At 32.1% G+C, this 12,810-nt stretch overlaps 3 protein-coding genes across 7 annotated transcripts; 2 read left to right on the top strand and 1 right to left on the bottom strand.

The window, feature by feature from the left end:
* Positions 1-11: 11 nt before the first annotated feature.
* Positions 12-3,894, top strand: LOC126858183 (ribosome biogenesis protein SPATA5). Of its 2 annotated transcripts, none has more exons than XM_050608294.1 (6): positions 12-266; positions 572-762; positions 833-1,018; positions 1,096-2,510; positions 2,567-2,833; positions 3,547-3,894. In XM_050608294.1, the coding sequence occupies exons 2-6, from the start codon at positions 573-575 to the stop codon at positions 3,874-3,876; spliced, it is 2,388 nt and encodes a 795-aa protein (XP_050464251.1). In that variant the 5' UTR covers positions 12-266; position 572; the 3' UTR covers positions 3,877-3,894. The 2 variants fall into 2 exon arrangements, with proteins under 2 accessions (XP_050464251.1, XP_050464249.1); XM_050608292.1 differs by having other exon boundaries at positions 12-358.
* An 881-nt stretch (positions 3,895-4,775) lies between these two features.
* On the top strand, positions 4,776-8,239 carry LOC126858350 (transmembrane and ubiquitin-like domain-containing protein 1). 4 transcript variants are annotated; one of them, XM_050608605.1, is made up of 4 exons: positions 4,776-5,221; positions 5,467-5,804; positions 5,906-6,182; positions 6,508-8,239. In XM_050608605.1, the coding sequence occupies exons 2-4, from the start codon at positions 5,489-5,491 to the stop codon at positions 6,962-6,964; spliced, it is 1,050 nt and encodes a 349-aa protein (XP_050464562.1). In that variant the 5' UTR covers positions 4,776-5,221; positions 5,467-5,488; the 3' UTR covers positions 6,965-8,239. The 4 variants fall into 4 exon arrangements, with proteins under 4 accessions (XP_050464562.1, XP_050464561.1, XP_050464559.1 ...); XM_050608604.1 differs by having other exon boundaries at positions 4,778-5,049; positions 5,882-6,182; XM_050608602.1 differs by having other exon boundaries at positions 4,778-5,216; positions 5,882-6,182.
* Positions 8,240-8,475: 236 nt separating this feature from the next.
* Positions 8,476-12,611, bottom strand: LOC126858171 (isoleucine--tRNA ligase, cytoplasmic). The gene is given in 2 exon segments (XM_050608267.1): positions 8,476-10,890; positions 10,892-12,611. Coding segments are annotated over 2 exon segments (3,630 nt in total). The 5' UTR covers positions 12,457-12,611; the 3' UTR covers positions 8,476-8,825.
* Between the last annotated feature and the right edge of the window lie 199 nt (positions 12,612-12,810).

The raw sequence follows: 12,810 nt of genomic DNA, 5'->3' as shown, positions 1-12,810 counted from the left end.
TTGTCTATATACTTATGTAGTCAAAGGGGTGGATTCTGTTTCACACAGATCCCCTGGAAATCTATAATATATGTTACGTGAACTATAGATTTCCAGGCTATAGATTTCTATGTGTCATGTGTTCAAGCGTGAATGCATGAAACGGAACGTAACCAAAAACGTGTAGTGCAAAAGTTATATATATAGAAATAATTATTCTTCTCTGCTATATTTTTTGGTTTTATACAAAAACGCATTGAATCAGCATAATTTTATTGATATTTGAAGTGAGGCCGCTAAACTGAATAATTATCAGATTAAAGTAAAAACTTATTAATATATTATAAAGTTAGGAGTCATGAAAGTGTGATTTTTAAAGGTTAGAAAATTTGTGATCTTTTGAAATTATTATTGAAAATTAAACTTTCTTTATAATTTCAAATAACGATTTTTACTTCGCAAATTTTTATTTTTGTTTAAAAAGACATCGAAGAGTTTTTAGTAAAATTTAATGGAAAGGTTAAATTTACTTTAATAATTTATTGTATGTACATAAGAACACGAAATTCTTTAATCAATGTTATATTTGTAGGATGTCTACTAAATCGAGAAAAAGTTTGTCGTCGTCGTCATGGCAACAGTGCGACAAGTGTCAATGTATTTTGACGCAAAAAGATATTTTATTACACGAAACAAATTGTCCACCTTCCATGGAAAATTGGAATCATTCTTTCATATCTGGTGGAGTTTTATACAGCACGATAGAAGTTTTCCAATCACAAGGTATAGAGATATCTAATTATAATTGTAATTTTTATTTGCATATCTCCTTCCACAATCATGTATCTCGTAGAATTACCCAAACATATTTCTGAGAGGGATGCTAATGATATGGTATTTATATCACAGTCTGCTTTTCAACTATGCGATATTGCTATTGGATCACCAACTGTTATTGCAACCAAAGATGAGATAGTTGTTAAAACAGCTTGGCCAACTAATGAGAAAAGTTTGACAAGTGTTTCTTTAACAAAACATGGTAAATATGTCAAATTTATTTATTTATCAAGTTTGAAGAAATTAAAAAAAATAATTTTTCTCTTTTATTGTTTACAGCAATTGAATTAAATAATCTCGTGGGATTAGTAAAAGTATATTTGTTAAAATCTGATGTCTATATTGCTAAAGAGATTGTAGTGAATCAATTGGGAAAATATTTAACATCTAACGCAGAACTTGATAATATTGTAAAATATTTTAACGAGCACAAAATATTTGCTATTGGCAATAGAATAAGCATTCCATATTATGGAAAGAAGATAGTATATAAAATTGTTCAAATCAGAACAGATGAAACCCAGAAAAAGCAAACTGAAACACTAAATGGAAATGATCTATCAGAGGCTTTTAAAAACATAAATTTGACAACTAATCAAACAAAAATAACTTTTTATAAAGCATTGTATATAACAAAATGGACAGTTTTAAATGTTGCAAAAGATGGAAATAATGTCCCAAAAATAAAATATAGAACTGATGATATAGGAGGCTATAATGCTCTCATATCTGATATAAGAGATGTAGTTACAATAGGAATTGGCAAATACAGAAGCATAGAACAATTTGGTATAAGTAAAGGGATATTGTTATATGGTCCCACTGGTGTTGGTAAATCCATGATAGCCAATGCTATAATTACAGAATGTAACGTTAACGCATTTGTTGTGTACAGTTCAGATATTTATAGCAAGTCTATTGGTGAAACAGAAAATAAACTCAAAGAGATATTCAACAAAGCAATGTCAAACATTCCTAGTATAATATTATTGGAAGATATAGATAATTTGTGTCCCAAGAGAAGTAATTCCAGCACAGATCATGAGAGGAGGGTTCTTGCTCAACTAATAACACTTTTTGATGATCTACAAAGTAGCAACAGTGATATATTAATAATGGCTACAACCACGAAATTAGATTTCGTAGATAGTTCTCTGAGAAGACCTGGCAGATTGGACATGGAATTTGAAATTTATGTACCAACTCCAAACATGCGAACAGAAATATTGATAAAATTACTTTCAAAGATCCCTAATACACTTTCACATGAGGATATACAAAACATCTCGTTTGTCACTCATGGTTTTGTTGGTGCAGATTTATATGGTTTATGCTCGAAAGCGATAATTAATACAGTGAAACGTCAGCAAAAAGACAAGACTATGTTCGACAATGAACCAAAGATAACTATGTCTGATTTTCATCATGCTTTGATTTCATCAAAACCTTCAGCTATGAAGGAAGTTTTGGTGGAAGTACCAAATGTAAGATGGTCAGATATCGGTGGACAAAAAGACTTGAAACTAAAATTAAAACAAGCTGTTGAATGGCCGTTAAAACATCCTGAAGCATTTGTAAGAATGGGTATTACACCTCCTAGAGGTGTTTTAATGTTTGGACCGCCAGGATGTTCGAAAACTATGATCGCGAAAGCTCTCGCTACCGAGAGTAAAGTAAATTTTCTCAATATTAAGGTAAGTTATTTAATACTGATTATATTTCCATTACTGCATTATAAAGTTGTTTGTAGGGTCCAGAATTATTTTCGAAATGGGTCGGCGAATCCGAAAAAGCTGTAAGAGAAGTATTCCGAAAGGCGAGACAGGTAGCACCATCTATCATATTTATCGATGAGATAGATGCATTAGGTAGTGAGAGAGGTTCTTCTTCCAATGGGAGCGGTAGCAACGTACAAGAACGAGTGCTGGCTCAATTATTGACTGAACTTGATGGAGTCACCACTCTGGGAAATGTCACATTAGTAGCAGCTACTAATCGACCAGATAAAATTGACAAAGTAATTTTCCCTATATATCATTGATTAAAGCATATAATTGGAATAGTATAATTGATTCTGAGAATTAGTTTCTTTAATTATAACAAAAAAAAGAGAGAAAGTTTTTTATTGAATTATTTATTGAATTTTTTATTGAATATGTAGAAAATCAGTAAATTTAGATTGCATTCTGATATTCACTGCTGGTACTGAAAAACTATAGTGATATATGAACTATCTATCTATAGATTTTCAGTATGGCAATGAAAATCGCAATGTAGCCTCTGAAATCTTTAGAATTTCTAAATTCTCTTATATCTTGAACATAATGAATTTAGAATATAGAAAAAATATATAACAGTTGTTCAGAATATGAGACTGCGATTGATTTATACCAAAGATACATTTATAAAATGTGAAACAGTTGCAAATTTCACCTTTTTTTAAAGAAAGATAAATGTATTTTCAACATACGAAAATTTCTGTCAATACTTCTCAATATGAAATATTTTATTATTTCTCCGAATTATCTTTTTATCTATAAAATTTTCCTTTATCTAATTGGCTATATTTATACTATAACTATAACAATAATTGCGCGCGAACACTGTTATCATTATTTTATCATATAATATAATAATGCTCTCTAATATTTTATTATCTCTAAAACTTTTCTTATCATTTATAATGTTATGATTGTGACAATGATATTATATTAACAATAATTCTATCAGGCACTTCTCCGACCTGGACGATTAGATCGTATAATATACGTCGGATTACCGGACGAAGAAACCAGACGAGAAATATTCAATATAAAATTGCGAAATATGCCGATCGCAGATGAAGTAAATATCGCGGATTTGGTTTCTCTAACAGAAGATTATACCGGTGCAGAAATCCAAGCGATATGTCATGAAGCCGCCATGAAAGCGTTAGAAGAGGATCTTAACGCCACTGTTGTTATTAAGGAACATTTCATAGCCGCATTCAAAACCGTCACTCCTAGAACACCCGTTTCCCTTCTCAAAATTTATGAGGACTATATGAATAAAGTCTCATGAAAGGATTATGAAGATAAATGCGTTTTCATTACAAAAAATCTTAAAAATTTTGCATTTTTCGGATTTCAGTTTTCTTACATTTTTCGCACACTTTGGAAAAAGGTAATTAAGTTTAATTAATATATACAAATTCCATATATTAAATTTAATCGACATTCACTGAAAAGTGTTTCTAAAAATTAACGATTAAAATTTTGTGATAAATATGTGCGCGCGTCGATCCTTCTCAATCTTTTAAGTCCGATCTTATATGTTTATGGATGCATGAATTTCATATTTCCCTGTTGAAAGTTGATACGATGTGTGTGTATTAATTATAGTATAATATTAATTATAGTATAATATATAATTATAGTATAATAGTATTAATTATAGTATAATAATAGCGATTATGAGCATAAAATTTTATTAAATGAAACCGAGAATCGTAATCTCATATATATATATACATATATATATATATATATATATATATATATATATATATATATATATATATATATATATACACGATTGAGAGAATAAAATTATAATATAATATAATTCAATATATTTAACGAGTTAATATTTTTTACAAATTTTATTTTATACTTTATGTATAACTTGTTTAATATTATATGTGTATATATATATATATATATATATATATATATATATATATATATTAAATATGATTTATTTTTTCAATAATATCGGCGTGATAAAATTCACTATCATCAAAATAATAGTACAAGTTTATATATCGGGTGCAATATAAATAAACTACGAATTAAATGTCAGAGGTGATTTTTCCAATGATGATATTAAACTTTTATCATAGATATGATTTCTTTCTAAAACGCATTTATTAAAATAGCAATGGATAAAATTTCTCCGAATGCGATAATCAAAGTTGATAGTTTCACAAGGTAGAGAGAGAAAGAAAGAGCAAAACGATCGCGCATTAATTATTTACCAGTCGGTTCAGTCGCTATCTGTTACAAACTACTATCTACGTCATCTCCAGATGTTTGTCGATCGGATTTACGCAAACATCTTGCAGTTAATAATCGTTATTGCATTCGTGATACACGTCGACAGCATTGAGAGCAATACGTAACGAAGAGATATTTCTTTCGTTGATTAAAACGTGTCGAACAAATTCACCCGAAGGGACGATTCAATGAACGCAACGTAATTTTTTTTTTTTAATCGCGCGATTTTTTTTAGAATCGTCGAATCGAATTGTCATGAAGCATCGTTCGTCGTTTCTGAGAAAGGAGCAGCGTCTACTTCGAAACATCATTTTGTGTTGACAAAGTTTTTCGACGAGATAACCTCTCAGCTGACGAATTTTTATTGTTACGTACGCTACATCTTGTTCCATGATTGTTTGTGATAATTAAACTTGAGATGTGTCAAAAATAATTGTTATTTTGTGCTAATAAAGAATCAAAATCTTAATTATCCAAAATTGGTATTATTGATGATTGTAATTAAACAATTTTATCAGTAATATCATTTTACTCAATTTAAACAGCTGCTGATTAATATCTATATTATTGTAATGTAATGCAGACGATTTTATTAATATTTTTGTTATCTTGACAGATATATATCTTGAGAGAGTAAGATGTCATTGATCGAAGGAGTTGGTGATGAAGTCACAGACTTTTTCATTGTTATGAGTATACTGTTGGTTGGATGGCTTGCTTGGTGTTCGACAAATATAGCAGATCAGCCATTGATACGCACTGTACTTATATTACGTGACCGGACGCCGACGCGTATCGCGACGATAAGAGCTAATCATCAAAATGCAGGCAGTCTTGGCCTTCAGGATGTTGGACGGCCACCGAATTTGGAAACAACAGAAGAGGAAACAACTGAGACAACTTCGGATAATAATGATAGTATGCAATCAAACTGTCCAAATGCATCTGCCATGGGTAAATATTTTTTTCATATCTTTTTTTTCTTTGCATAGATGTTAGTTGAAACTTTTTTATATTGTGTGATATATTAGATATTAGTGAAACTTCTCGAGAAGTTACTAGATCAATGGAGTCTACAGCAACAGAAGAGGTACTTATCGAAGCTATGGATTCATTCAACAACGATAATCCATCACTGCTACAAAGATCTAAGGCAGATAATTCTGATACAAATACATTAGACCAAACCACTTGCAGTGGTTCGTCAGAATGTACAACAGAAGACTCAACTCTAAGCGATAGCAATGAGATCACCATAAAATTGAAATTCATAAATGATGATCAAAAACTAGTCACTGGCAGTCTTAAAGAAATGCTAGGTGATTTTAAAAGGTAATTACTTAATGATGATTTTTAAAAAAATTATATTTAATTAATAAATTAATAAATTTCTATATTGTTTTTATTATTAAAAAATTGCATTTTGTTTTATTTTATATATTATATGTATTATATTTATTTAGTATTTTTTTATTTTATTATGCTGCATTTTATAACAATCTGATTTTAATATATGAATAATATAGTTATATTTTATTTAATATATTTATACACACACACACACATACACATATACATATATTTAAGATTTATACTATATTATTTATAAGATTATCATAAAGTATGCAAAAAGATTTCGATAATCCTGATTTTGCAGGAGGCACTTTCAAATGGAATTGGAAGCACACAAATCAATACGATTAGTATTCAATGGCCGCGTGTTACAACCCGATTCTCAAACTCTTGAACAATGCGGCTTATTCAACGATTGCGTGGTCCATTGCTGGGTGCATCAACCACAACCGTCTACTGTACCATCATCCCAGACATCTACATTAGATAACTCCTCGTCTATCTATTTTAATTCTCAATCATTTTCGGACCTGCCCACCGGCACAGGTCTCAGTTCCATGCACAACGAATGGGACTTAAGCCGTCTCTTAGTAAGCATTCTGACGATTGTCTTAGGTCTCGCGTGGTACTCGCGGTATCATTACGCTCAACTTTTTACCGCGACAACCACGCTTGCACTCTACGCTCTAACAGCTATTTTTACTGTCTCCCTATTTAGTAATTTTTTTCCCGATCAAGATAACATTCGAAACGTTGAGTAAAACAGCGATCACTACATTGTATATATGTTAATGAAAGCACTTTAAAATGATTTAACATATGTTACATATGCACTTGATTTAAAGAGATTACTATTTGATCAAATAGCAATCTTAGTTTGAATATTTGTTTTTAGCATAATAAAATTTTGAAATCAGATTTATCGTTAACAAAGACGACTTTGCTCTATAATTTCATTTTTAACACTTTTATAGATGTTGATAATGTAATCTTGATTTATATCTCCATAAATGATTTAATTAAAAAGTCATTACAGACTATAATATAATGTGCAATGCACATTTCTATTTGAAATAAATTTCTTTCAAATTATATTTAAATCAGTTACAAAAATAATTAGGTATTCTATATAGAAGTATAGGACTTGCTAAATTATCGCGTAAAAATTAATAACATTTTTTGTGGAAAATTTCCAATATAATAAATGTATATTATATATAAGTGTTTTCTAAAAGAAATATTACTTGTTTGTATTATACAATAATTGAAAAAATATCTTGCATAAAGTAAGTTATGCGAGTATATTTTTCTTTGTTAAACATAATTCTGAAAAGATAACTTACTTATTCAATGAGAAAACATAAGCATTAATATAAAATATTGACAAATTATTAATTTATTTATTTTAATCTTAATTATGGTTTTAATTAACTTTAAATATAAAAGGAATAATTTATAAATTAAATATAAAAATATTCTAAAGATATATTTATTTATATAGTTATTTTCTTTGATTTTTTTGTAGAGTATTGTATTGTTGGTGCTATGTGAATGACAATTAGTATCAAGTATATATCAAATGTTTTTATATTCACGGAGTTTAATGAAATTATTTTACACACTCAAGCATTGTATATCATTAGATATCATTAAATAGTTATGTATAATAATTCATAAGATTGCAGTTACCACTAAAAATTATTTGAGATCTACTTAATAAATTTGGGAAAAAAAGATATTGCATTATCTATAGTCTACATCAAAGTATAGCAAGCTAGATGTATGCAATATTTGCTTATGTTGTTACAACTCATATGTAAGAAAGAAATGCATCAATAAAATTAGCCTTTTCTAAGAAAACTAATTTATGGTTAAAATCTCGAATATGATATAATAAGAAGATGGGCGAAGTATGACATATTATGAATATATTATTATCTCTGTTACTTACTGTACCATATAATTTGTTAAAATTAAATTAATAATTATAAATTATGATTGTTTTAAAATATCAATAAATGTATCTTTTCATTTGATACTTTTATCTTACATATGCACTCCTTATTTCCTAAAATAAATAAAAACCAAAATTTTTTTAAATATCAATTTGTTAAGATTTACGTTAATCTAATTGTTTTTTCAATATAATAATTGCGATATAATCGCGAATTATTTTTTATAACGTTCAAACATTACATGCAAGAAAATAAATGTAAAATTATGGAAAAGAAGTAATATTCAAAATATGTATATAACTTTTATAATTCTTATTTTTTTAATTTACAAAATTCTCAATATAATTTTATTAAAAGAATTGTATTATACATAATGAAGTTAAATTATAAATATTAAGTCATTATATATATGAAATAAACAAAAGAATAGAACACGTTGCAATTAACTTAAGAGATAAATATTATTTTCTAATGCTTTATAGTATAAATACTTTCATTAATAAAAAAAAACTGAACAGCTTAGAATTCACTCAATTTTTATCTAATTTGAAGCTGTAATATTATAAAACACTATTTCTTTTTTTAGGAACTTACATATTATAAAATGTAATAACAATGTTTGTTTATGAGATTTACCATTCTGTTTTCCTTTTCAATCATGATAACATCAAACAACAAGAGATTCATCAGATGGCAATGACATCCCTGACTTCACGACTTTTATCATTTGTTCATTTAACAAGTCTACATCTACCGGCGTATTGTCCATTGTTATAGTAAACTTCTTATTGTTAATGTACAAATCATACGAAGTATCGTAAATACCGAATATCAATTCAATTTCCTGTTTCAGACGTTCGTATGTGATGATACCAAGATGATCAACGCACAACCACACTCTCGCAGGATTTTTATGATCGTTGAATGCCGCATCGAATCTCGGTTTTATACCCACAAGCGTAATGAAGACGTGAGGGTGCATATTTACGTCCTTATCCTTTTCAGTAATTTCGGTTCGTTCCCGAGCCAATGACAAGGTAATTGTTTCCTCTTTGATTATCTGTATTTCACTAAGGAGAGTAACGTAATCCATATTCTGAGAAAATTCCGATAGATCTTTTAATGGAGTTTTGGTCGTGTTTTCGATGAATTTCTTGTGGCTGACGATCACCTTGGCCAATGTACTATTTTTGTCCTTGATATCGTAAAACACGACAGCTTTATCAGATGGTATAAGATTAGACTTTTTTCGCAACTTCTGTACTCGATTGATCACTTCTCGTGCTATTCCCTCGTTATATAGATCCTCGTCGAGAGTGATGTCCAGAAGGATTAACATGTTTCCTTCACTATGAGCTTCGTATCGCTCCGATAATTCTTGGGCAGCCGGTCCAGTAAAGTTAAACATCAAGCGCAGATCCTGTTCTCCAAGTTTATGACCTTGCACGACAATTTCTTTTGTGGCGACAAACTTTTGCAACTCTTCGTCGGATAATTCTCTGATGGCCTGTACAATCTGCTTGAATTTGTCTTTTAAGCGAGCACCAAGGATCTTGTGATCTGGTTCGGCTCTCAGAGTCACACCATATTTTTCCTTATCAGTAGTGACTGTTAATTCTCTGATGTTGAGCTCTTTAAGTATATACGTTTTTAATAGAAGAATGTTCTTTAATACATCGGTATCCTGATGAATCACTACGATTTCTCGCAAGGGATATTTTGTGGGTATGGTCTTCCTATCTCGCACGATACGCGCTAATTCAATGACAGTCTGCATGCATGATATAGCTTCCTCTCTGCTCACGTCTATCAAATCTTTATGTGCTTCCGGTAACATTTGAAAATGTACACTAGTTTGATCCTCCATACGCAACCATTTTTTCAACCAGTCAAACATATATTCTGTTAAAAACGGCACAAATGGTGCGTAGACTCGTACCATTGTGTAAATAACTAGGAATAGAGTATTTAACGCATCCTTACAATCGTCAGAGTCCTCCTCGCTCTTGATACGCTTCCTGTTCATTCTCACGTACCAGTTTGTAAGATTATCTATGTATTTTATTAAGTGAGGAACTACAGTATATAATTTGTATTCCTGCATCTCTTCTTTCACGAAAACCAATAGCGTCTGGGTGCAAGATATAATCCACTTGTCCATTATATTAATGGAATGAGAAAGATTTGTTTCATCAAATACAAATCTTTCTCCTTTCTCTCTTTCAAATTGGTCAATATTCTGTATAAGAAATCGAAACGCGTTGTACCAGGGTAGAAGAACGTCCTTGATAATATCTCGAACACCCTCTTCTTTGAATCGTAGATTTTCGGCTCTTACAACCGGAGAATTGATCAGATAAAGTCGTAGGGCATCCGCTCCGTATTTATTGATTACAGCCATGGGATCGGGATAATTTTTTTTGCGTTTCGACATCTTCTGACCGTCGGAGGCGAGGACCAAACCGTTGACGACGAGATTCTTATACGGTGCTTTATCGAACAGCGCAGTGGATATCACCAGAAGTGTGTAAAACCAACCGCGTGTCTGATCGATCCCCTCGGCAATGAAGTCTGCCGGGAAACGTTTATCGAAATCTTCTCTCTGATCGAACGGATAATGCATCTGTGCATATGGCATGGAACCGGACTCGAACCAGCAGTCGAAAACCTCAGGGATGCGACGCAATGGTGGATGCCCGGGACGTTTCGATGGTATCTCCAAATGATCAATGCTCTCGATGAAGATCCTCTATTTTTGTGCCTGTTAATTGCTCCAGCTCCTCAATACTGCCTACACATACAATTTCCTCCTGGTCATCGGAAATCCACAATGGTATTGGATTGCCCCAGTAACGATTTCTGCTGATAGCCCAATCGCGAGCGTCACGCAGCCAATTGCCGAATCGTTTCTCCTTTACGTAGTTGGGTACCCAATAAGTTGAACTGTTTGCCATCAATAGCTTGTCCTTGATCAATTCTACCCTGAGGAACCAAGATGGCACAGCTTTATACATGAGTGGTGTGTCAGTTCTCCAGCAGAATGGATAACTGTGTTTTATTGTACTATTGACGATCAATTTCTTTTTAGCTTTGAGATATTTGATTATTTCCTTATCTGCATCCTTGATGTACATGCCGAGAAAATCACAAACTGGCTCTATGAAACGACCACAGCTATCTACAGGACATATAACCTTCTGTTCTTTCGTTATTATACCAGCTTCTAGGCAACATCGATAATCATCTTCACCAAAGAATGGAGCTTGATGGACGATACCAGTTCCTGTCTCCGATGTGACATAAGTATCATTCAATACTTTGAAAGCACCCTTCTCTTTACAATGCATGAAATATGGAAATAGTGGTTCATATTCTTTTCCTTTCAGATCCATGCCCTTTCTCTTACCTTGTATAGTATATAGATCTGGGGATTTGAAAACAAGCTTTAATTGAGTCTCTAACATGATGTAAACATTACCGGAAGCGTTATCCTTGACTTCTACATATTCAAAGGTAGGATTGACACATAGCGCCAAGTTACTAGGTAACGTCCAAGGAGTAGTCGTCCAAGCCAACAGGAACACATCTGGCTCATCGAGCAAAGGAAAGGCGACCACCACAGATGGATCGACAACATCTTTGTAATTCTGACCTGCTTCAAAGTTTGACAGTACAGTATTACAGGCAGTAGAATAAGGCATCACCTTAAAACTTTTATAAATGAGTCCTTTATTGTATAACTGCTTAAAGATGTACCAAATGGATTCCATGTACCACGCATACATGGTTTTATAGTCTTCACGAAAGTCCATCCATCTACCTATTCGTGCAGTGATCTTTTCCCACTCGTCGGAATATCTCATCACGATTTTACGGCATTTGAGATTGTATTCTCTGATGCCCATTTTGGCCACATCATCGGGCCCTTTGATATTATATTCCTTGTCTATCTCATTCTCCACCGGCAATCCATGACAATCCCAACCAAATTTACGCTCCACGTGGTATCCACATTGATACGCGAACCTTGTCACAATGTCCTTTATGGTGCCGGCAAGAATGTGCCCGTAATGCGGTAAACCGGTGGCGAATGGCGGTCCATCGTAAAACGAATATATAGGCTTGTCTAGCGATAATTGCATGCTCTTTTCGAACGTTTGCCTTTCCTCCCATCTTTTCAGCGTCTTCTTTTCCTCCGCTGCGAAATCGATGGTCTCCGGCAATCTCAACGGATTGTCTAATTCAGAAGAATTTTTATTGGGCTGATGCGTAAAATATTCCATTTCTTCTTTGGACATTGTTACGAACAGCACGAACAATAATTCAGAGAAGAATAAACGAAGTTAACGAAACGAAATTAACAAATATCTGCAACTTTGCACTTCTGCAGACTGCAGACTCTGCACGAGGTTTTCGCGCGCATGCGCGAATATTTTTGACACGTCAGAATGCATTCGAAGATTCCACCTGTGACGATACGTTCAAAAACATCACCTATGTGCGGCGCACGCACAAGCGTCATTCTATTTTTGTTTTAACTTTTAGACTAGGTTCCAAAACGGTGTAAAATTTCCTTTCCGAAGAAAATTTTATTCGATGGGCGGCTTGGAACCAATCAGAAACGCTCAAAGTTTCAAAATAGCTATCGAGCA

Source organism: Cataglyphis hispanica, chromosome 24 (genome assembly GCF_021464435.1).
Source record: "Cataglyphis hispanica isolate Lineage 1 chromosome 24, ULB_Chis1_1.0, whole genome shotgun sequence".
NCBI lineage: Eukaryota > Metazoa > Arthropoda > Insecta > Hymenoptera > Formicidae > Cataglyphis > Cataglyphis hispanica.
This window is presented reverse-complemented; position numbering and strand designations above follow the sequence as displayed.